The 22,281-nt window shown below is 42.3% G+C and overlaps 1 protein-coding gene across 1 annotated transcript; it reads left to right on the top strand.

Annotated features, from left to right (window-relative positions):
• The first annotated feature begins 577 nt into the window (after positions 1–577).
• On the top strand, positions 578–19,303 carry LOC137670445 (myosin-1B-like). The gene is made up of 38 exons (XM_068413298.1): positions 578–791; positions 878–1,021; positions 1,115–1,271; positions 3,264–3,291; positions 3,390–3,507; positions 3,587–3,679; positions 3,793–3,856; positions 3,939–4,037; positions 4,143–4,246; positions 4,328–4,466; positions 6,431–6,549; positions 6,640–6,789; positions 7,407–7,577; positions 7,826–8,132; positions 8,493–8,563; positions 9,826–9,913; positions 10,009–10,126; positions 10,849–10,972; positions 11,058–11,194; positions 11,296–11,551; positions 12,523–12,765; positions 12,871–13,047; positions 13,130–13,275; positions 13,362–13,452; positions 13,541–13,930; positions 14,050–14,176; positions 14,415–14,533; positions 14,813–15,009; positions 15,429–15,612; positions 15,700–15,865; positions 16,011–16,135; positions 16,406–16,714; positions 16,856–17,059; positions 17,730–17,855; positions 17,951–18,121; positions 18,208–18,312; positions 18,550–18,645; positions 19,157–19,303. Exons 1-38 carry the CDS (start codon positions 588–590, stop codon positions 19,301–19,303), a joined length of 5,814 nt encoding a protein of 1,937 aa, XP_068269399.1. The 5' UTR covers positions 578–587.
• Positions 19,304–22,281: the final 2,978 nt, after the last annotated feature.

Raw genomic sequence — 22,281 nt, 5'->3', positions numbered from 1 at the left:
CTTAAAGGATCAATCAGCTTGAACTGGAAAAGGCAGAACAACTGGAGAAGCGAAAACACTGATTTCTGAGTAAAAAGCTTTGCATAGACAATTCACACCTGTGCTGCTTCTTACTCCACACCTTTTTTCTTACATTGCTCTATCTCTATAGTCAATAAATTACATGGTCTAAGATGAGCAAGAGAGAAAGGATATAAGCGGGCTTTCATAATTTCAATAAGGTTACTTCCATTGGTATCTCTGCTGCTTCGTACAGAAATTTTTATACTGTGCCAATCAATCCAATCTTTCTCTATAGCCTACTGAAACATTGCTAGATCTAAAGAACTGAACATGTAAGTTGAAATAAGGGAGAGAAAGTTAAAATAATCTAAATCAAAGACACCCATCTTCTTTAGGATCTAAATAAATTAAAGTATATCTAGGCTGAAAAGCAGATAAGACATAGAGGGAGACTGTAAGAATAGGCAGAGCAGAACACTACAGAGTCAGGTATGTGGTACAAAGTCATTTCTTCCTTCAGTCAGTGCTGTAGTATGTCTCTCCACTTCAGCCCCGTGCTGTGCTGCACTCAGTAAAGTGCAGCCATGTCGTCAGACGCTGAGATGGCCATCTTTGGGGAGGCAGCTCCTTACCTCCGAAAGTCAGAAAAGGAGAGAATCGAGGCCCAGAACAAGCCTTTTGATGCCAAGACTTCAGTCTTTGCGGTACATGCGAAGGAATCCTATGTGAAAAGCACAATCCAGAGTAAAGAATCAGGGAAGGTCACTGTCAAGACTGAAGGTGGAGAGGTGGGTAAAATGCAAGATTTACAATCAGCATTTAATTCCCACTCTGGGCTCTCAGCTGACATGTATCTCTTTCTTTCCTCTGACAGACCCTGACCGTGAAGGAAGATCAGGTCTTTTCCATGAACCCTCCCAAGTACGACAAAATCGAGGACATGGCCATGATGACCCACCTCCACGAACCCGCTGTGCTGTACAACCTCAAAGAGCGTTATGCAGCCTGGATGATCTACGTAAGTACCATCAGCAGTCTTCCTTTGGGGAGCTAGGAGGAACTGCTCTCCTAGGCTTAGTGGAAGCCAACGTGCTGTCTTCCTTCCTCGCAGACCTACTCGGGTCTCTTCTGTGTCACTGTCAACCCCTACAAGTGGCTGCCAGTGTACAACCCAGAGGTGGTGTTGGCCTACCGAGGCAAGAAGCGCCAGGAGGCCCCTCCACACATCTTCTCCATCTCCGACAATGCCTATCAGTTCATGCTGACTGGTGAGTGGCTCTCAAAGTGATTCCATCAAAAAGACATTTTAAAAGTAATTATAGAGTTTCCCTGATAAATATGCTGAAAATATGCTAACATATCATTAGAGTTTTATTTCAGTTATAGCATAATCACTGCTAATTTAAACAGGATTTTTTCACGTCAGTATTTCTAAAAAGGAAGTATAGTACCAGAGACCGTTAGTGTGTCAGGAAAAACGATAAGCCAAATGGACTAGGTGGAGCAAGGAATATAATTATGTCTGTAATGAAGTAGTGAAAGTGAACAGGGTATGAGATCCATGTGTAATGTGAAAATTCTGTCTAATGCTGTGAAGTTAATTCATCAAAGGACTATAGGAAACATCAATATCACAAATATTCAGATTTGTCTTGATAAAACCATGACATGAAAAAATGAAACAGAATTACATATTGCTGCCAGTTTTGCTTCCACCTTTTCATTCCTTTCTTTCTCCATGCTATTAAGTTCAGAACTGTTACCCGTGCTCAGGTTTCCTTTGTCATGGGTCCTTACTCTGCCTTTCTCTACTGCTCTAAATACCGTCTGTGTAGCAGAAAATTAAAAAAACAAAACCAGAAACAATTTATTGTATGAGGAGAAAAAACACCATGGAGTGCAGTAGGGAAGAAGCATATAGCCCTTCAAGGGTTTTCAATGTTCATGGAAAAGCATTACAGAATCATAGAATAGTTTGGGCTGAAAGGGACCTTTAAAAATCATGTAGTCCTTCCCTCTGACATTGGGAAGGACATCTTCCACTACAGCAGGTTGCTCAAAGCTCTGTCCAGCCTGACCTGGAGCACATATAATGATGGGGCATCCACAACTTCTCTGGGTAACCTCTTCCAGTGGCTCACCACCCTCACCAGAAAATATTTCCTCTTTATATCCAATATCTAAATCTGCCACCTCTCAGTTTTAAACTGTTGTTCCTTGTCCTGTCACTACAGGCCCTGGTAAAAAGTCTCTGTCTTTCTTATAAGCCCCCTTTAAATATTGAAATGTTTCAATAAGGTATCCTTGGAGCCTTCTCTTCTCCAGGCTGAACAACCCCAACTGTCTTAGCTTTTCTTCATAGGAGAGGTGTTCCAGACCTCGGATCACTTTCATGGCCCTCTTCTAGACCGCTCTAACAGGTCCATGTCTGTCTTGTACTGGAGACTGCAGAGCTGGAGGGACTATTCCAGGTGGGGTCTAACAAGAGTGGAGTAGAGGGGCAGATTCATCCACCTTGCCCTACTGGCCACACATCTTTTCATGAAGCCTGGGATCTGATTGGCTTTCTGGGCTGCGAGTGTACATTGCCAGCTCATACCCAGTTTCACATCCACGAGTACCCCCAAGTCCTTCTCTGCAGGGCTGCTCTCAAGACAGTCATCCCCCAGTCTGAACTGATATTGGGTATTGCACTGACCCAGATGCAGAACTTTGCACTTCACCTTGTTGAACATCACGCCATTCACATGGGCCCATTCCTCAAGTCTGTCAATGTCCCTCTGGATGGCATCCCTTCCCACTGGTGCATCAACTGCATCGCTAAGCTTGGTGTCGTCTGCAAACTTGCTAAGGGTGCACTCAATCGCACTATGTATGTCATTAATGGAGGTATTAAATAGTGTTTGTCGCAGTACAAGCCCTGAGGGACATCACTCATTAACCATTTGGAGTCTGATCCTTTCTTTGACTGTAACTCTTTGGATGGGGCCATTCAGACAATTCCTTATCCATTTAACAGTCCACCCATCAAATCCATATCTCTCTAACTTAGAGGCAAGAGTGTTGTGGATATGTTTAGAGGTAAGAATATGGTGCGAATTGCTTTACAAGGAATTGAAATTGAAAAAAAATTATTAGGAGTAAACAAAGGGAAAAAAACATACAGAATATTTTTCTTGTCATAACTTACATTTATTGCATTATTTTTCAGTCTTTTTGTGTTCATTTACAAAGTCTGTTTCTTTCTGCCTCTTTCATAGATCGCGAGAACCAGTCGATCCTGATCACGTATGTACACTCCCTGCTTGGGTCCCTGCGGGGATGCCCGGTGCCAAGGGACCTCCTGCCTGACCACACACTCTCTGCTTCTCTCTTTGGGCTGACAGCGGAGAATCCGGTGCAGGGAAGACTGTGAACACAAAGCGTGTCATCCAGTACTTTGCAACAATTGCAGCGAGCGGGGATAAGAAGAAGGAAGAGCAGCAGCCGGCGGGCAAAATTCAGGTGAGGTCCTATGGGTAGGAACCTGCAACTATCAAGTTTATTTATGAGCTACATCATGACAATAAGATTTCTATTTTAGGGGACGCTTGAGGATCAAATCATCAGTGCCAACCCACTGCTGGAGGCTTTTGGTAATGCCAAGACAGTGAGGAATGACAACTCCTCACGCTTTGTAAGTCATTGCCTGAGACAAAATTACGTTTTTCTTATCAGCACACTGACTTGAATATTCTTGCAGTCAGGACTGGTAAAACAGAGCTCGATTGACTTTTGTGCTTCTTTCAGGGTAAATTTATCAGAATCCATTTTGGTGCCACGGGGAAACTGGCTTCTGCTGACATTGAAACATGTAAGTGACCCTCCTGGCCTGATCCCTTTCCTTCCAGCCTTCCTCAGTTCTTCTGCTAACTCTGTCCTACCGTCCTTGCTAGATCTGCTGGAGAAGTCCAGAGTCACTTTCCAGCTCAAGGCAGAAAGAAGCTACCACATATTTTATCAGATCATGTCCAACAAGAAGCCGGAGCTAATTGGTAGGAAAGATCACTAACTTCTCCAGACAGAGGTCATGGCAAAACATTTAATTCCTTTATGTGACAATTGTATTTGATCTGTATGTGTTTTGTCCTTCTTTTCAGAGATGTTACTGATCACCACCAACCCCTATGACTATCAGTACGTGAGTCAAGGTGAGATCACGGTTCCCAGCATTAACGACCAGGAAGAGCTGATGGCCACGGATGTAAGTAATGCACAGAATTTTTCTTAGGTGGACTCTGACCTTTAACAGGCATGGTACTTACTCTAATAATTCTTCCGTTAGAGTGCCATTGACATCCTAGGCTTCACTCCTGATGAGAAGACAGCCATTTACAAGCTGACGGGGGCTGTCATGCACTATGGCAACCTGAAGTTTAAGCAGAAGCAGCGTGAGGAGCAGGCAGAGCCAGACGGCACAGAAGGTACTGGCACAATATATACAGGAGCACAGTATATACCAGAACATATGCTAATACAGGCAGTAATTCAGGGTCAGAATCACTGATTCAGCCTGTGCATTTGGCCAGATGCTAGCGTTGTAGAATATAAGCGTGTCCTAACCAGAGTACTTTGCTGGAAGAACACAGCTCAGGGGAAGATGCAGATGATTTTGAACAATGTAAAGTATAAGGTCCAGTGAATCCTAACGAACGCTTCCATTGGCGGACATAGTAGGAGTCAGGCAGAAGAGAAGCAAGCGTTGCTGTTACTCTGAATGTCAGCTTCCCAGACCTGGCACAGAACCAGAAGCCACTCTGCTCACTGGCTTAAGTTTATGTATCCAGGTAGCTACTATCATTGACCATCAGCTGTAGCCACCTCCTAATTGTATTGTTTCCAGGTGACAAGAAGCCAGAATCCTGAAGCTACTCTCCTTCAAAGCCCGTATTCTGGGGACAATTCACAATGCCTGAACGGAGAGCATTGTACTACTTGATTTTACATGGGGGGTTAAAAAGGAACATCAGTCAGTACTGCAGCTGTGGCTCATATATTCTTCATTTTCTGTAGATTCTCAACATGTCTCGAGGACTTTGTTTGAAAAATAGACATCTAAGATACATCTATCATGTTTGCTTTGCCTAGAATTGTTCAAACATGCATTCCCTTAAAAGTTCATGGAAGTATTTCCGTGAAACCAGAGTTATTTGCATATATCATAAACATGTACTATTAAGGTTCTTCTTTTTTTTCTTGAGTTGTTTTTTAGAGTGTGTGTTTTGGCTTTTTTCTAGAAAAGTTAAGACATAAATGAAAATGACTGCAAGGAATAAAATAGCACTGAATCTGATAATGATGAAGAATAATAGTGGAACACGCTACAAATAATAGCTGTAACTTTATTTAAGTGGTGGTATTTTGCTGACCAAATCTTGGAAACATTTGGAGCAGTGTACGTAACCCTGATTCCATTGAAATCGGTTCTGCTGCACAGGCACTGTAATCCTCTCCTGAGGATTACTCTGGACCTGTGGACAAATTTCTTAGTGTGGCAAAGTCATCTTTTATTTTGCTAACTTTATTTGCTAATAAAGCTGGGAGAGGACTGTGGCAGCTCATCTTCTCCACCTGCTGCAGATGCCATTGACTGGGCAATCTTGCTTCCTTTATCTGCTATTGAAAACATTGAGGAAAACATACAATCTATTCCAGTACTTCACTATCCTTACTCATTGGAAAATTTTCCCCAGTTTCCAGCCTAAATATCTCTTGACACAATTTCCGACTGTTAGATCATGTCCAATATTCATGCAGCAATCTCCTATACTTTTTTATCATGATTTTGTATGAATTATATAAGCAACAAATCATTTTACATACTGTGCCTGCTGGCAGAGTTTGAATTCAATAGTAAAAGCAATAGCAGAAGGTAAAATGACAACCTTTTTGTTTGAGGATGCACTTCTAAAAATTACCCTCCATCTCATACATTTAGCTGTAGATTCGTAAGGGCATAATTGACACTTGTGCATTGTGCTCTCTTGAGTATTATGTCTTTAAAGTTACTGAACCACAAGTCACTGAAACAAATTGCACTGTATTTGCTTCCGAGAGGAACTGTGATTATCTGCAACCTGGTCATCATCCCAGGCTTATCTTTCCTTTTTCTTTTTCAGCATTTATTATTGAGAAGTCTGTCTACCTAAATGTCTCTAAACAGATTTTTCATTCAAAATTCACAATAAGCTAAGAATAGGTGAGGAAAAAATAGCCAGCATAAATGGTCTATAATTACTGGGGAATGTTGCTAATGATGAACTACAAATACATTAGCTCTTTGTCTTACCTAATCTTTTTATCTTTACTAGAATTGCCTTTTAGTACTTGTTTTCAAGGAACACTAATGTCTTCTGGTACCTTAACAACTGACTTTTTTGGTCTTCAGTTGCTGACAAGGCTGCCTACCTGATGGGTCTGAACTCAGCAGATCTGCTCAAAGCCCTCTGCTACCCCCGAGTCAAGGTTGGGAATGAATATGTGACCAAGGGTCAAACTGTGCAGCAGGTAACAAAAATCCCTGTTTTGTTGACAAATCCTCCGGTCTTCCTCTTTTGCTCTGCAGGATAACTATAAGCCTTCTGGTTTTTATTTTAGGTATACAATTCAGTAGGTGCCTTGGCAAAGGCTGTCTTTGAGAAGATGTTCTTGTGGATGGTTATTCGCATCAACCAACAGCTGGATACCAAGCAACCGAGACAGTACTTCATTGGTGTCCTGGACATTGCTGGCTTTGAGATCTTTGATGTAAGAACAGTGTTTTATAACCATGCTTTTAGAAGTAACTCTAATGTGTGCCAAAGTACTTCATAAGGAATTATGCCCTTTTTCTTTGCAGAAATGGTTTGATCCTTTCAGATTGCATCTAAAGCATCCCACAGGTTTTTAATTTGGTATAGATTTTTGAGTTGCACATATGTCAATAGAAATCTATAAATGCAGTTTTTTTGACTGATTACATACAGTAGACTAACATGGCATTTGGTACCTAATGCAGAGACACCAGTTCCATACATACAATTTGTGCTTAGAAGGCTTGGGACATGCTCTAAAATCAGCATTTGGAAATGTTGGATAAACTGTTGTGCTGTGGACTCTGCCATAACTGAATTAGCCCAGTCTAGTAGAAATCAAAACTGACAGTTCTAAATTATTAAAGTGACCTAAGCTTCTAGGGGTCATAAACATATGGATAAAGTTTAGCTTGACAAAAGAGACAGACAACAGAAGTTCAAAACTCCTGGCTGAGCAAAGAAGGAACATTTGCAGATCCTCCTGTAATTTGGTACAAAAAGCCAGCACTGTTCTTTATCCCTAGCTTTCTAAATTTACATTAATAGTAATCTCTCTTTGTAATTGTGAAGTTCAACAGCCTGGAACAGCTGTGCATCAACTTCACCAATGAGAAACTGCAACAGTTCTTCAACCACCACATGTTCGTGCTGGAGCAGGAGGAGTACAAGAAGGAAGGAATTGAATGGGAGTTCATTGACTTTGGGATGGACCTGGCTGCCTGCATTGAACTCATTGAGAAGGTATTGGTGTAATTCACAACATATAATATTTTCAGAAATGCACTGATTTTTTTATATATATATAAATGTAGCTTGAAAGGGTAAATGTGATATTGTAAATACATAAATTTAAATTATTCTACTATTTGCTCTGCTGATCAGAAGAATAATCCCTGACAGCGTTAATATTGTCCCACTCAGGAAGCTATTTCTTTATCTGTGATTCTTTCTGCTTTTCACCTTTTCTTTCTTCCTTTTGCTTCTTCCAGCCAATGGGCATTTTCTCCATCCTGGAAGAGGAGTGCATGTTCCCCAAGGCAACTGACACCTCTTTCAAGAACAAGCTCTATGACCAGCATCTGGGCAAGTCCAACAACTTCCAGAAGCCCAAGCCTGCCAAAGGCAAGGCTGAGGCCCATTTCTCCCTGGTGCACTATGCTGGCACGGTGGACTACAACATCTCTGGCTGGCTTGACAAGAACAAAGACCCCCTGAATGAAACTGTTGTGGGGCTATACCAGAAATCATCCATGAAGACACTGGCCTTACTCTTTGCCTCTACTGGAGCAGAGGCAGGTCAGTTCTGTGAAATTCATATTTTCATTTTTATTTAATAACTCTACCAGAACCATGAATACCAGTTAGAGTGTTCTAAAGAAACTGCATGTTGTGCAGAGTCTCCTATGGCTTGAATTTATTAATAAAAGAAAAGATCAAATGTATTTCAGGCCTTCCACTCAGCCATGATAATCCCTTGGATTATCACACAACTTTGGTCCTGTGTTCCTTTAGATTAAGTGTTGACTCTGTTCCCCACAGCATCCTAGGTTCCTTTCTTAGCATGACTGATACATATGAACAAACTTCTTGCAGTCTCATAGAGAAAAATTTTACAAATCAAAGTTGTAAAACCATCTTGTCTTTGGTGTTCTTCAGAGAGTGGTGGTGGCAAGAAGGGAGGAAAGAAGAAAGGTTCTTCTTTCCAGACTGTATCAGCTCTTTTCAGAGTAAGTACAGAAGTAATTATCTCTTTTTTTTTTTCTCTTTTTGTTTCATTGAAGATTGTGAAACCTCACACTAACTCCAAGGCCATTTCACTGCACTTGTTAACATTTTTCTGCATCAAGAAGATCTCTTTGCTTATTGATAAATGAGCTGACTGCAAGTCAGCTGAGGCCAGCTGAGGAAGATACATCTTGATCTAGCCTTTCTTTGAATGTTGGAAAAAGTACTTAGGCCAGGCTACAGTTTCATTTACTCACAAGTAGGCTGGTTGGTAGGATCAAGCCCTTCCCCCTCTCTGCCTGGGGAGGACAATGGTGGTTCTGGCTACCTGCCTCAGGGAACCTCAGGTCTGGACTGGCACATACAAATGTACGTGCATTTGCACATGATAATACATAACACATAATATACAACACACAATTTTTTGCACATGATTATACATATGAAGACAAGGCAATAGGGAAATGTCAATTTCCACCAATGGACAGAGCTTAAGGCAGATGGAAACACTCTTGTTTCAGCACCTGTGGCATCTAGCTACTATCTGGCATTCTGAACAGTTTTTCACACTGTGAAAGAGGTATTTGTCTGAGCAGCTTTGCCCCTGATCCAAACCAGGGCTAAACCGAGAACTGTTAGGACCTAGCTAGTAAAAGTGATTGCTAAAATCAGAGATGTGTTTGCTTTTAAAAACACTTCTAAAAAGGGGTGCTATAGGACCCACCACTCATGCCTTTTCTCTACGACTTGTGACCCCCATTCTCACTGAACAGGGAGTCTTTCTTGTCTTACCCCTGCTCTACCATCGTCGAATATATCTTCACAAGTAGCACCTAATGCCATTAAGCTTCCCTTTCTCATTCTTCTCTGCAAACTTGGTCCTTGCCTCTTTTGCCTTTTGTCGTATTTTTGGTTTTGTTTCTGTTCCCACCAATAGGAAGTTTCTTCCACAGAGTGAGAACTTGATGATTACAAAGAATCATCTTTCACTCAATATTATGCCTTTTCCATGAACTTCTGGTCACCATTCTCCATAGGTGTCCTGTCTGAGTGGATGTATCCCTCAGTCTCATGAAAGCACATTACACATTTTTGTGACTTTCTCTCATGCTCAAGACTGAAAGGCAGAAGAAAACTCAAATTAGCATGGCAATAATCGGGAATAATAAATCCATTATTGCTTTCCAACACTTTTCTCACATCTGACAGTATAACTGCAGAGGTACAATTTTTTAATGAAAAATCTTTGCTCATGAACCCACAGGAGAACCTAAACAAGCTGATGACCAATCTACGGAGCACTCACCCCCATTTTGTGCGCTGTATCATCCCCAATGAAACAAAAACACCTGGTAAGAAGCTCAAGTAGAGGGAAATCGTAGTGTGATGCAACCATTATTCTCTATGCTTTATCATGAAGTATCAAATAATTGTCTTATTTGCTTAGGTGCCATGGAGCATGAGCTCGTGCTACACCAGCTGCGCTGTAACGGTGTGCTGGAAGGGATCAGAATTTGTAGGAAGGGATTCCCCAGCAGAATCCTCTATGCAGACTTCAAACAGAGGTCAGTCTCCTTTCTGCTCTCCATTCTGTCTTTACTGAGTAAGTTGTACATCTTAACTATTTTAACATTCGTGTTTTTTTTTTAATGCCAACTCTATCTGATTATAACTGAAAGAAGGAGAAGATGCTGGAATGTATAACCAAAGGCAATATGTATGGCTAGCAAAAGAGAAATTGTTGAGAAATGAAGAGTTAAGTCAGGTGTCCCCACTGATCGCTGTTATCAAACAGCTGAACTTTGTCAGGGTCTCTGAATATGGAAGCACAATAGAGCTACATAAGCCCATGACTACAATATTAAAAAATGCAGCTTGGGATGTGGCTACAACACGACCTCAGACAAAAATTGCAAACTCAGATAGAGTGCTTTGGCCATTGTATCAGCTGCACGTTTCAGGGCAAGATGCTTTCTTCCTATACACATAGTGGCAATGTTCCTCTCTAGCAATTTTCTACAGCATAGTTCAAGTGAAAAAGATATTGGGCTGAAATGGCTGGAGACCAGTGTCCTCTTTTCATCTATGACTGATCACCTAAAGACAGTAGAAGTTTCCTTAATTTTGTTATCAGATTAGGACTTGATTATAACTGTATCTCTAAACAAGGGATGGAATGCCAACTTCCTCAGCCTCATTCTGCTACAAAGACTGCTGTTATTTTCAATAAACAGTATAACTTTATGACTTGAGATTGCCTTCATTCATATTTCTTCTCATTCCACAGATACAAGGTGCTTAATGCCAGTGCTATCCCAGAGGGACAGTTCATTGATAGCAAGAAGGCTTCTGAGAAGCTTCTTGGGTCAATTGATGTGGACCACACCCAGTACAAATTTGGCCACACCAAGGTACAAACCCTCCTTGGCTCACTCGCTGCAGGTCTGCACTTTGCTCTACCTGACAGTGATGTGCTGCAACATTCCCTTTCTCAAGGTGTTCTTCAAAGCTGGGCTGCTGGGACTCCTGGAGGAGATGAGGGATGAGAAGCTGGCACAGCTCATCACCCGCACACAGGCCAGGTGCAGGGGCTTCCTGATGAGAGTGGAATACCAGAGAATGGTGGAGAGGAGGTAGGCATTCCTCATCTTCAGTTAAAGTCACTGGACTTGGGGGAAAGTGTTGGCACTCATCACACTGAACATATTCCATGTACATTTTAATTATGCTTCAGGGAGTCCATCTTCTGCATCCAGTACAATGTTCGGTCCTTCATGAATGTCAAGCACTGGCCTTGGATGAAGCTGTTCTTCAAGATCAAGCCCTTGCTGAAGAGCGCAGAATCTGAGAAGGAGATGGCCAACATGAAGGAAGAGTTTGAGAAAACCAAGGAAGAGCTTGCAAAGTCTGAGGCAAAGAGGAAGGAGCTGGAGGAGAAAATGGTTTCTTTGCTGCAGGAAAAGAATGATCTGCAGCTCCAAGTGCAGGCTGTGAGTGTTATTAGTATATTTCTTCCAGTGGAAAATATGTAAGGTCTAAATCCTCTCTCATAGTACGGAGCTGTTACACTGCACACTAAATTGCCTTGGAAGACATTTTAATCTGAATCACTAAAAGTAAAATTCAGACCACTCAGTGTCAATATTATAACAGGAGATTCTAACTTGAGAATGACTTTTGAAGTCTCTATGACTACAAGTATATTTTTCCATGCAAGCTCACAATATAATGTCCAACTGTAGTCACTAGAGATTTAGTATATACAGTTAACAGAGTCTGGAGAGCAATTCAGTTGACTACTTACTCTGGTTTTAATCGGTTGCCTAAATAAAAGAGCCTTATGTCTTTTCTTACAATACATGGTATCTCACCTGTCGTCCTGCGGCTACTATTCCAGGAAGACACAAATACCCTCTACATCCTAACTGTCAGCCCTATGTATGTCTCGAATGCCCTTTGGAAGAACAAAATATTTAGCAATATTTACACAATGCTTATGTGTTTTAAGTGTCTACTTCATAGCTTCAAAATATAGTCAGGTTCAAATCGAAGCCATCAATTGTATCTACATTATGTACAAATTTATATGAAACAAAGAAGAGGAATTCTAAGTCAGTCTTGCCAGGAAAAGTTTACAGAGATGAAACAAAATGATCTGTGCACAATTCTATTCAGTTATTAACTTTCAGGGAAAATAATCAAAATCCTTAGTAAAAAAAGTATTTTTATATATTCAGACATGTTATCTGGAAATACAGAAAGAGAGAATACTTGATGAGAGTAAAACAATTAAATAGAATAAAAACCTTCTCTGATTTAAAAGAGGCTGTGAAGAATTATTTCCGAAATGATAATAAAAAATAATAGTTACATATTTCTTCTTTTTAGCAGGAAATATCCTTTTCTGTTTAGCTTTTGCTAAAACTTGAGATTAGCAAATAAAACTATGCTTCTCTAACAGGAAGCTGATGCTTTAGCTGATGCTGAGGAAAGATGTGACCAGCTCATCAAAACCAAAATTCAGCTGGAAGCCAAAGTTAAAGAGGTGACCGAAAGGGCTGAAGATGAGGAGGAAATTAATGCTGAGCTAACAGCCAAGAAGAGAAAACTGGAGGATGAATGTTCAGAGCTGAAGAAAGATATTGATGATCTTGAGTTAACACTGGCCAAGGTTGAGAAAGAAAAACATGCCACTGAAAACAAGGTATAAGGCAGAACCTGTCACTCACACTCCAGAAAAGAGCACTGTGCTATTACAGGACTTCTGTATCTACTTCCTTTATTTACACTTGCTCCCTTCTTCTCAAAGGTGAAAAACCTCACAGAGGAGATGGCAGCCCTGGATGAGACCATTGCCAAGCTGACAAAAGAGAAGAAAGCCCTCCAAGAGGCCCATCAGCAGACACTGGATGACCTGCAGGCGGAAGAGGACAAAGTCAATACTCTGACCAAAGCTAAAACCAAGCTGGAGCAGCAAGTGGACGATGTAAGTACAGATACATATGAGAAGATTAAAGCTGTTATGCGGTTAGACACTACCAGCAGAGCACTGATGGTCTTCTATTTAGCTGGAAGGATCCCTGGAGCAAGAGAAGAAACTGCGCATGGACCTTGAAAGAGCTAAGAGGAAACTCGAAGGAGACCTGAAACTGGCCCATGACAGCATAATGGATTTGGAAAATGATAAGCAGCAGCTGGATGAGAAACTGAAGAAGTAAGAGTGGCTGTGGGGCACCTGCGTGCTGGGCTGGTGCACTTGTCTGTTTTCTTTGAGCTCTAACACGGTTTGTTTGTGCAAAGGAAAGACTTTGAAATCAGCCAGATCCAGAGCAAAATCGAGGATGAGCAAGCCCTGGGCATCCAGTTACAGAAGAAGATCAAGGAGCTGCAGGCAAGTCTTTGTTCCTACCCCTCTCTCACCCAGACACAGGTCAGGTAGGAGGAGGGCATGGGTGTGAAGGGTCCCTAATGTTCTCCAGGCTCGTATTGAGGAACTGGAGGAGGAAATTGAGGCAGAGCGAACCTCTCGGGCAAAAGCAGAGAAGCATCGGGCTGACCTCTCGAGGGAGCTAGAGGAGATCAGCGAGCGCCTGGAAGAAGCAGGAGGGGCTACTGCATCTCAGATTGAGATGAACAAGAAGCGTGAGGCAGAATTTCAGAAGATGCGTCGCGACCTCGAAGAGGCCACGCTGCAGCACGAAGCCACAGCTGCCACCCTGCGGAAGAAGCACGCGGACAGCACGGCTGAGCTTGGGGAGCAGATCGACAACCTGCAACGAGTGAAGCAGAAGCTGGAGAAGGAGAAGAGTGAGCTGAAGATGGAGATTGATGACTTGGCCAGTAACATGGAGTCTGTCTCCAAAGCCAAGGTACTGAAATACCTTACAGGTATTTCTACCCCAATGGAATTCTATACAATGCAACTTCTTCCACTTGCTATTAAGAGTGTGAATGGTTAACCCCTCCCCTTCTGTATGTTGACACACAGGCAAACTTGGAGAAGATGTGTCGCACTCTTGAAGACCAGCTAAGTGAGATTAAGACTAAAGAAGAAGAGCATCAGCGCATGATCAATGACCTCAATGCTCAAAGAGCTCGTCTGCAGACAGAATCGGGTAAGACATACACATCTCTGATGTGCAAACAAATAATGTCAGAGAGTTAATGCAGAAATGATCCTTCTGGGCACATGGTCTGTCCAAAATGCTTTGTCTCCCCTGTAACGAGAAATGCATGAAATGGGATCATAAGCTTCTGCAAGGTCTTCTAATTGTCTGGTTTTACAGTCCTAAATACCCACAATAATACCCATCAATGGCAATAAAACGCTTGTGTATCTGCAAACTTTTCCAGGTGAATATTCACGCCAGGTGGAGGAAAAGGATGCTTTGGTTTCTCAGCTGTCAAGAGGCAAGCAAGCATTCACCCAACAGATTGAGGAACTCAAGAGGCACCTAGAGGAAGAGATAAAGGTGAGCAGGCTTCATCATAAATGTATGAAACCACAGAATCAACAAGATGAGAGGGGGAAAAATAACCACTTAGGTAATGCAGTGCAAGTCTTCCCACATTGGCTTTGCTCCCCCTTCCCAACTGTCTATCCATTAATGCTTTTCAAATTCCCAGCTCTTCCTTTCTCATTCAGTAGCTTGCCATCAATCACAGCAGAAAAATCCAGTGTCCATCAACATTTCAGTCAGGAGATTTCCCAGGATAATTCCATTCATTGCCACGTAACTATTCTTCCCCAGGCCAAGAACGCCCTGGCCCACGCCTTGCAGTCTGCTCGCCACGACTGTGACTTGCTCCGGGAACAATATGAGGAGGAGCAGGAAGCCAAGGGGGAGCTGCAGCGTGCCCTGTCCAAGGCCAACAGCGAAGTGGCCCAGTGGAGAACCAAATACGAGACGGATGCTATTCAGCGCACGGAGGAGCTGGAGGAGGCCAAGTATGTGAGGAATGTGAGGAAGGCTGGCAGAGACTAAGAATGAAAATTTGAGGAGACCGCTGTGATATTGTCGGGAAGAAGTCAATGTTCTGCTTGGGGGTGGGATGCCAAGAAGAGAGAAAATAGAACCAAGAGCAGCTATGCATTGCAGAAAAGCAGAAGCAGCAAAGCTCTTCAGACACAGAATAGCAGAGAGATGCTAGCGTGAATAGCAGAGTGAATAGCAGAGAGTGAACTGCTGCAGCCCAGGGTTCAGACATAGAAATACAGTGGCTGGCTGGGAGAGGTCCTACACCTCTGTGTAAATGGGGATCACGCACTGCCAAGTAGCTAAGTGTGCTCTTGTGAAAAACTTACTGACTTCACACCACAGGCTCCCATTTGCTTCCTCACCTGGACCTGTGCTTACCACCTTCCAGGAAGAAGCTGGCACAACGCTTGCAGGATGCAGAGGAACACGTTGAAGCCGTCAATGCCAAATGTGCTTCCTTGGAAAAAACAAAGCAGAGGCTGCAGAATGAAGTGGAGGACCTGATGATTGACGTGGAGCGATCGAATGCTGCCTGCACAGCTCTGGATAAGAAGCAGAAGAACTTTGACAAGGTCTTTTGGGCTCCAGCCCCAGGGGTTCCTGGGCAGAGCATCCCCTCCTGATTGACACATCCATACTGACACCCCGCTTCTCTTCAGATCCTGGCAGAATGGAAGCAGAAGTATGAGGAAACGCAGGCTGAGCTGGAAGCCTCCCAGAAGGAGTCTCGCTCTCTCAGCACGGAGCTGTTTAAGATGAAGAACGCCTATGAGGAGTCCTTGGACCACCTGGAAACGCTGAAGCGTGAGAACAAGAACTTGCAGCGTAAGTCTCTGGCCCTCTGCTCCTGGCAGGACTTTCTCACTATCCACCCCGACCCACCACTCCACATGGGTCTGTGCCTGCAGGTCAGCAAAGATGTCTGTCAGCTTGGTGTGTGTGACTATGCCGTTGGTCTTTGTTCCCACAGAGGAGATTTCTGACCTCTCGGAGCAGATTGCTGAGGGAGGAAAGGCGATTCATGAGCTGGAGAAAGTCAAGAAGCAGGTTGAGCAAGAGAAAACTGAACTCCAGGCCTCACTGGAGGAAGCTGAGGTACAGCCTTCTGTTCTTAATTGCTTACTTATGACAGAGTTTAGCAACCTCAGACACCATTTATGAAATTATATGCATTGAGAATAAACTCCAGGCAGAAGCAGCAGGGGATTTTGGACACCATTAAAGTCTTTGGATACAAAGGAATACTTTTTTTTCCTTTCCTGCAGTCTCAGACCTCATGCTCTACATTATTCTTCAAGAGAATAGTTCATGTAAATTTACTGACATTGTTATTTATATAATTTACTGATATTTATATTTTTTTAGGCTTCCCTTGAACATGAAGAGGGGAAGATCCTGCGCCTGCAGCTTGAGCTCAGCCAGGTGAAGTCTGAGATTGACAGGAAGATAGCAGAGAAAGATGAGGAGATAGACCAGATGAAGAGAAACCACCTCAGGATTGTGGAGTCCATGCAGAGCACCCTAGACGCTGAGATCAGGAGCAGGAATGAAGCCCTGCGGCTGAAGAAGAAGATGGAAGGAGACCTGAATGAAATGGAGATCCAGCTGAGCCATGCCAACCGTGTGGCCGCAGAGGCACAAAAGAACCTGAGAAACACACAGGCAGTGCTCAAGGTATGGCACCACTAAAATGTGCTGACTGGTTTCTGACACGGCTTAAAACTTTCCTGTGCTACACTTCTATCAGTTCTATACTGATGTGAAAATAGGAAATAGGAAATATATACTCACAATCTGTTTTGTCTCTCTTACCAGGATACCCAGATACAGTTGGATGATGCTCTCAGGGCACAAGAGGACCTGAAGGAGCAGGTGGCCATGGTGGAGCGCAGAGCAAACCTGTTGCAGGCTGAAGTTGAGGAGCTACGGGTGGCCCTGGAGCAGACGGAGCGATCGAGGAAAGTGGCTGAGCAGGAACTGATGGATGCAAGTGAGCGTGTGCAGCTCCTCCATACCCAGGTCAGCGTGCAAATATATGTAGTATTTATACTTTTGCTCCATACATATAAAATAACTGAAGACTGGCTGAACTGTAACAATATTTTGTAAAATGCATTGTAATGTTCACAATATGGATAACAAATATTAAAAACTGACTTTTCAGCTGCACATATAACATGAATTTCACTAGACTACAGTGCAGATACCTTAAAAGTAACAAATTCAGAGACGTGAGGTTCTTACTCTACGACTTGAGTTCAACAGCTTTCACATTTACATTTGAGACTGTAAAGTCAAACATAAGTTGATCATAACAAAACAGGAATACACTTATACTGTCATAAACATAATTTAACAACGTCATTATAAGTATTCTGTGGTGCCATTTAAAATTTTTACTGCCACTAGATTGAAAATGGTAAGGAAAGATTATGTCTTTTTTCTTTATAAGTCTAAATTCCTTCTCTGTTGACTGATAAACTGCGAGGAAAGACTTTATGGACGATGTTCTTGAAATACTGTTCATCATAGCTGAGAAACTAACAGCTACCACAGCAGCTCCTTTAGAACAGAATCCCATGTGACCTGATGGCACAATTTATATTCAAAAACAACATTTATGCAATGTTCTTCATATGATATTTCAAGCTAACAAAAACAATGTTGTGATGTTGATTCTTTTCAACAGAACACGAGCTTGATCAACACCAAGAAGAAGCTGGAAACAGACATTGCCCAAATTCAAGGTGAAATGGAGGAGACACTCCAAGAAGCCCGCAATGCTGAAGAGAAGGCCAAGAAGGCCATCACAGATGTGAGCTGGGGACTCGTTTCACTGCTGATGGTGGATGTATTCTCCCAGAAAATGTCTCCAGTCCTAAAATGGCTTTGATCTTTTCCTCTCCTCAGGCAGCCATGATGGCAGAAGAGCTGAAGAAGGAGCAGGACACCAGCGCCCACCTGGAGAGGATGAAGAAGAACCTGGACCAGACAGTGAAGGACCTGCAGCACCGTCTGGATGAAGCCGAGCAGTTGGCACTGAAGGGAGGCAAGAAGCAAATCCAGAAGCTGGAGGCCAGAGTGCGTAGGGCTGGTATTTGTGCACCTGCAAACATGTCACGTAAGCAGCCAACAGGGAAGCTCCAAAGATGGGCTTCTCATTGCAGGTGCGGGAGCTGGAAGGGGAGGTTGATGCTGAGCAGAAGCGCAGCGCTGAAGCTGTGAAAGGTGTGCGCAAGTACGAGAGGAGGGTGAAGGAGCTGACCTACCAGGTAACACAGGAGGCTTCTTTTTGTTGACACACTCTTTTTCCAGGTAGTCAAAATGTTGGCACATTGCCTGCTAGAGAGATTTCTTTCTATACCTGATTCAGTGACACAGTTAATAGGATTTTGACCTCTGTCCTGGACAGCAATGCTCCATAAGGAATGTTACTCCCTCTGTTTCACATTTCTGAAATTTAGAGAAAGTGGCAAACAAGGGTTTCTCTTACTTGTCATTCTCTGTAGTCTGAGGAAGACCGGAAGAATGTTCTCAGGCTGCAAGATCTAGTGGACAAGCTGCAAATGAAAGTAAAGTCTTACAAGAGGCAAGCAGAGGAGGCTGTAAGTACCACTCTGACCAAGGCCAGACTTCCTTCTGGTGGAGGTGGAATTGCGTGTTGGTGTTTTCTTCTGTCCAGCTTTTTGCAGCCTTGAGTATTTTGATGCATTTGCTGCTACAAGACAATGGGGAATGTAAGAGTAAGAATTGCTGGTTTTGGGAAGAACTATATTTCCCCAGCTCTATTTGTTTTGCTCTAAGCCTCACCTCCCACCTCTGTTTATTCCTTCCTACCCTAACCTGGGTGTCAGAAGCAGCTGCTAGTCTGTCTGTTCAGGGGTCTGTCGTGAACTCTGCCTAGACTGTGCTGTGTGTAATGTGACCACGGCATTTTTGACACTCCGATGTTCTTTTCTTTTCTGGCAGACTTAACACCCTGAGCAGCTTCTTACCTTTGTTTTGAATCTGTCCTGCTTGCCCTGCTATGGCCTTTAAATTTTTGTTTGCCCAGTTTTCAGATATTAAATGTCTACACACTCCCTGTTCTTTTCACAACTCCCTCTTCCCACGTAGGAGGAGCTGTCCAATGTCAACCTCTCCAAATTCCGCAAGATCCAGCACGAGCTGGAGGAAGCTGAGGAGCGGGCTGACATTGCAGAGTCACAGGTCAACAAGCTCCGAGTGAAGAGCCGTGAGTTTCGTAAGACAGAAGAGGAATGAGGACCCCAAGGCTAAAAAGTGACCTGAGGCATGCATAAAATGTAAATCTCTGTGTTGCTTTATTCTATAATTATCATTTATGTCTAGGTAATAAAGATAGTAGAGACCTTTGCATATGAACACTGATTATCATGCTTTATTTATTTATTCTATCTTTCGTTACTTTTGGAGCACATGTATACAGTTCATGTTCACATTTAAAAGTATATTAAACAGCAATACATTTTTTACATTTACATTTTTAAAAATGAATGAGAGATAATAACAATTATATGGATTCACTATTCATCTGAGAAGTATGCATTTCTTTGATAGACTAAGACTACATTTTTTCAAGTTATTTTGATGAATTCTTAGAAAAAAAAAAGAAAAGGAAAAGAGATTTCTGTAGCTTTTTTTTTTAAATTATATATTATTTTTATTAATTGAAAAATGTTGCTTATTTGATTAGGCTTAAGGGTATGAGAAACTCAATTTTCTACTGATTCAGGAGACTGAAGTTCACTCCAAGCATTGACAAACAGTCAAACCAACATGGTGAGAGAGTGGCATGAAGAGATATCCTCACTCTTTTTCTCTGAAGCTATTTTGTTTCATACATAGCACAAAATGATAGCCAGTTCACAGATGGGGTGAGTGACAAGAACCCACAGTTAAAAGACTACAGAAGAAAGAATAGGTAAGGCTGCAGATTCTTGGGCATAGGTAAAATCAAATATTTTATGAACAACTGAAAGATAATTGAACATATATTAAGACAGATAAATGTGATGGAGTGTTTTCTTTTTTTCATTATAGATACAATATAATGTAAAGAAGTAATGTCATAGATAAAAAGAACACGTTTAAGTGAAAAAAAAATTTCAAGAATAACAGTTTCTACTGAGGTATTAGTATGGTATCAGGAAAGTCTGCTACACTTACCAGAGATTGGATTTTAATACGGACAGTCATTTCTATAACATAAAAAAGAGAAATAATTCTGGAAATTGTGTTCTCATGTTGAGTTCCCTCATTCAGACTCAGATCAAACACAATTGTGGAGTTTTGTATTTCTCCAGCAAGCTGGAGACATCAGAGGACATCACAATCCACCATTGATTTTGCTAAGTAGCAGTATTAGAAGCAAATATTTAAGTGCAAGATAATAATCTCATAAGTGATACTGGGTTGATTTAGTTTAAAAGAAAGGAGACACAGAATTTACTTAAATCACTTTTTTAGACAGTAAGGAAATTTTTTAACACTGATAGACATAAAAGTTTGGAATGTAACAGGTGCAGCAACTATGAACAGTGGATGGAGATCTTTTACTTCTGTTGATGTACTCAAAAACTGCCTTCTATAGAAATCGATCATTGTTTCATAATGAAACACATGTTCTGGATGAGATTTACCTGTTATATTCTGATGCAGAGTAGACACCTATCAAAGCTTATCTCATCTCACTGCTTCATTTCACTATTCCCTGCATGTATGCTTGCTGTAGGGAGACCTGCAAAAGAGTTCCTGTGAAAATCAAACACAGTCTTCAGGTTTTTCTATATTCTCTGCATTCTGACATGCACAGACAATGTCTGTGTTGGACATCAAGAGGGATGAAAGAGTATCTCTCTCTCCTGGAGGAGCCGGACCAAGAGAAGTAAGTCCTGTATTAGAAGAAGGAGTCCCTGAAGAAAGATGCCCTGTGGAAATGAGAGAAGTTAGAACAGGTCTTCCCTGACAGGTCAAGCCCAGTCAGCCAGTGTTGCATGCACAGCCCTGGGAGAAGATGGACTATTAGGTACAGAATACTGCTTTCCTCATCTGGCAGTAAAGGAGAGAGATCAGTCATGCACCCACACTAATCTTTACAGGTCTAAATCTTGGGAAGCGCCTTATGGTCAAGACCACTACAAGAGATACCCCTCAACAATATCCCCAAATACATTGGACAATCCCCAAATACAGTGACATAAGGAAATGGAATGAAGCTGCGTCAGGGGAAGTTCAGATTGGACACAGGAAAGTGTTCTTCACTGAGGGGATGGTCGGTCACTGGAATAGGCTCCCCAGGGAAGTGGCCATGGAACCAAGCCTGTCAGAGTTCAAGGAGTACCTGGATGACACTCTTAGTCATATGGTTTAGGTTTAGGTAATTCTGCAAGGAGCAGGGATTTGGACTCTATGATCCTAATGGGTCCCTTCCAACTTGAGATATTCTGTGAATCTATGATTGACAATGTTGTGCACCTCATAGCTGAGGAATTGCACTGATCATCTTCAGAAATCTCACTGACCCCAAATCTGATGGTAAAGACATGGCAAAGATAGCCCAGTTGGGATACTGAAGAATATGATAAGGGAGAAGTAAGCTGGAAGACAACCAAAGCCAACACTGGCAGATTTCTGCATCACAGCAGAAAATTTCTAAGGTGGCAAAAAAATCTCTGTCCTCCCAGCTAAGAACACGTCCTTACCCCTCTTTCTCTATGCGCATGCCCTCCTGCTCCATGACCAGTTCTCAACATAGGCCAAGTTCTGGCCAACTCCACATATACTCCTAAGCAATTCTAGCCAAAGTTCAAGGAATCTCATGCAAAGGTCTAAGAAAAACAATCTTTTCTTCAAGATATTACATCACAGTAATGTCCTGTAATGTTGAACAGTAAAGTTAGACAGAAGCACAGCTGGATGGTCAGCTTACTGGGGCAACTGAGTGAGGACTATCAAATATACACAGTACATATCTCACATGTAGTAGTGTACCTGTACCACCAAAGCAGGGAAAAGGTGCTCAGTGGAAAACTGTCTTGTGCTGTTCAATTGTGAGAGGCAATGACCATGGCTCGTCATCCAAAAATCATAAAGTAAATCAGACAATCATCAGGGTGATAAGTTTTGGCAGCGAGCAATGATGTCTTAGAAAAATGTGTCAGAGGAAGAAAGTACCAAGGGGAAATCCTGGGAGCACATCTGTTCTCTGAATTGTTTCTACA

The sequence above is a fragment of the Nyctibius grandis genome, chromosome 15 (genome assembly GCF_013368605.1).
Source record: "Nyctibius grandis isolate bNycGra1 chromosome 15, bNycGra1.pri, whole genome shotgun sequence".
Lineage (NCBI taxonomy): Eukaryota > Metazoa > Chordata > Aves > Nyctibiiformes > Nyctibiidae > Nyctibius > Nyctibius grandis.
Note: the sequence above shows the minus strand (reverse complement) of the source record. Positions and strands in the feature narration are given on the sequence as shown.

Bases quoted from the DNA above. Each gene is read 5' to 3' on its own strand.
- LOC137670445 (XM_068413298.1), top strand. From the start codon at position 588: ATGTCGTCAGACGCTGAGATGGCCATCTTTGGGGAGGCAGCTCCTTAC. The intron at 10,973-11,057 runs GTACAAACCCTC...CCCTTTCTCAAG, and splicing joins ACAAATTTGGCCACACCAAG to GTGTTCTTCAAAGCTGGGCT. The intron at 14,534-14,812 runs GTGAGCAGGCTT...ATTCTTCCCCAG, and splicing joins ACCTAGAGGAAGAGATAAAG to GCCAAGAACGCCCTGGCCCA.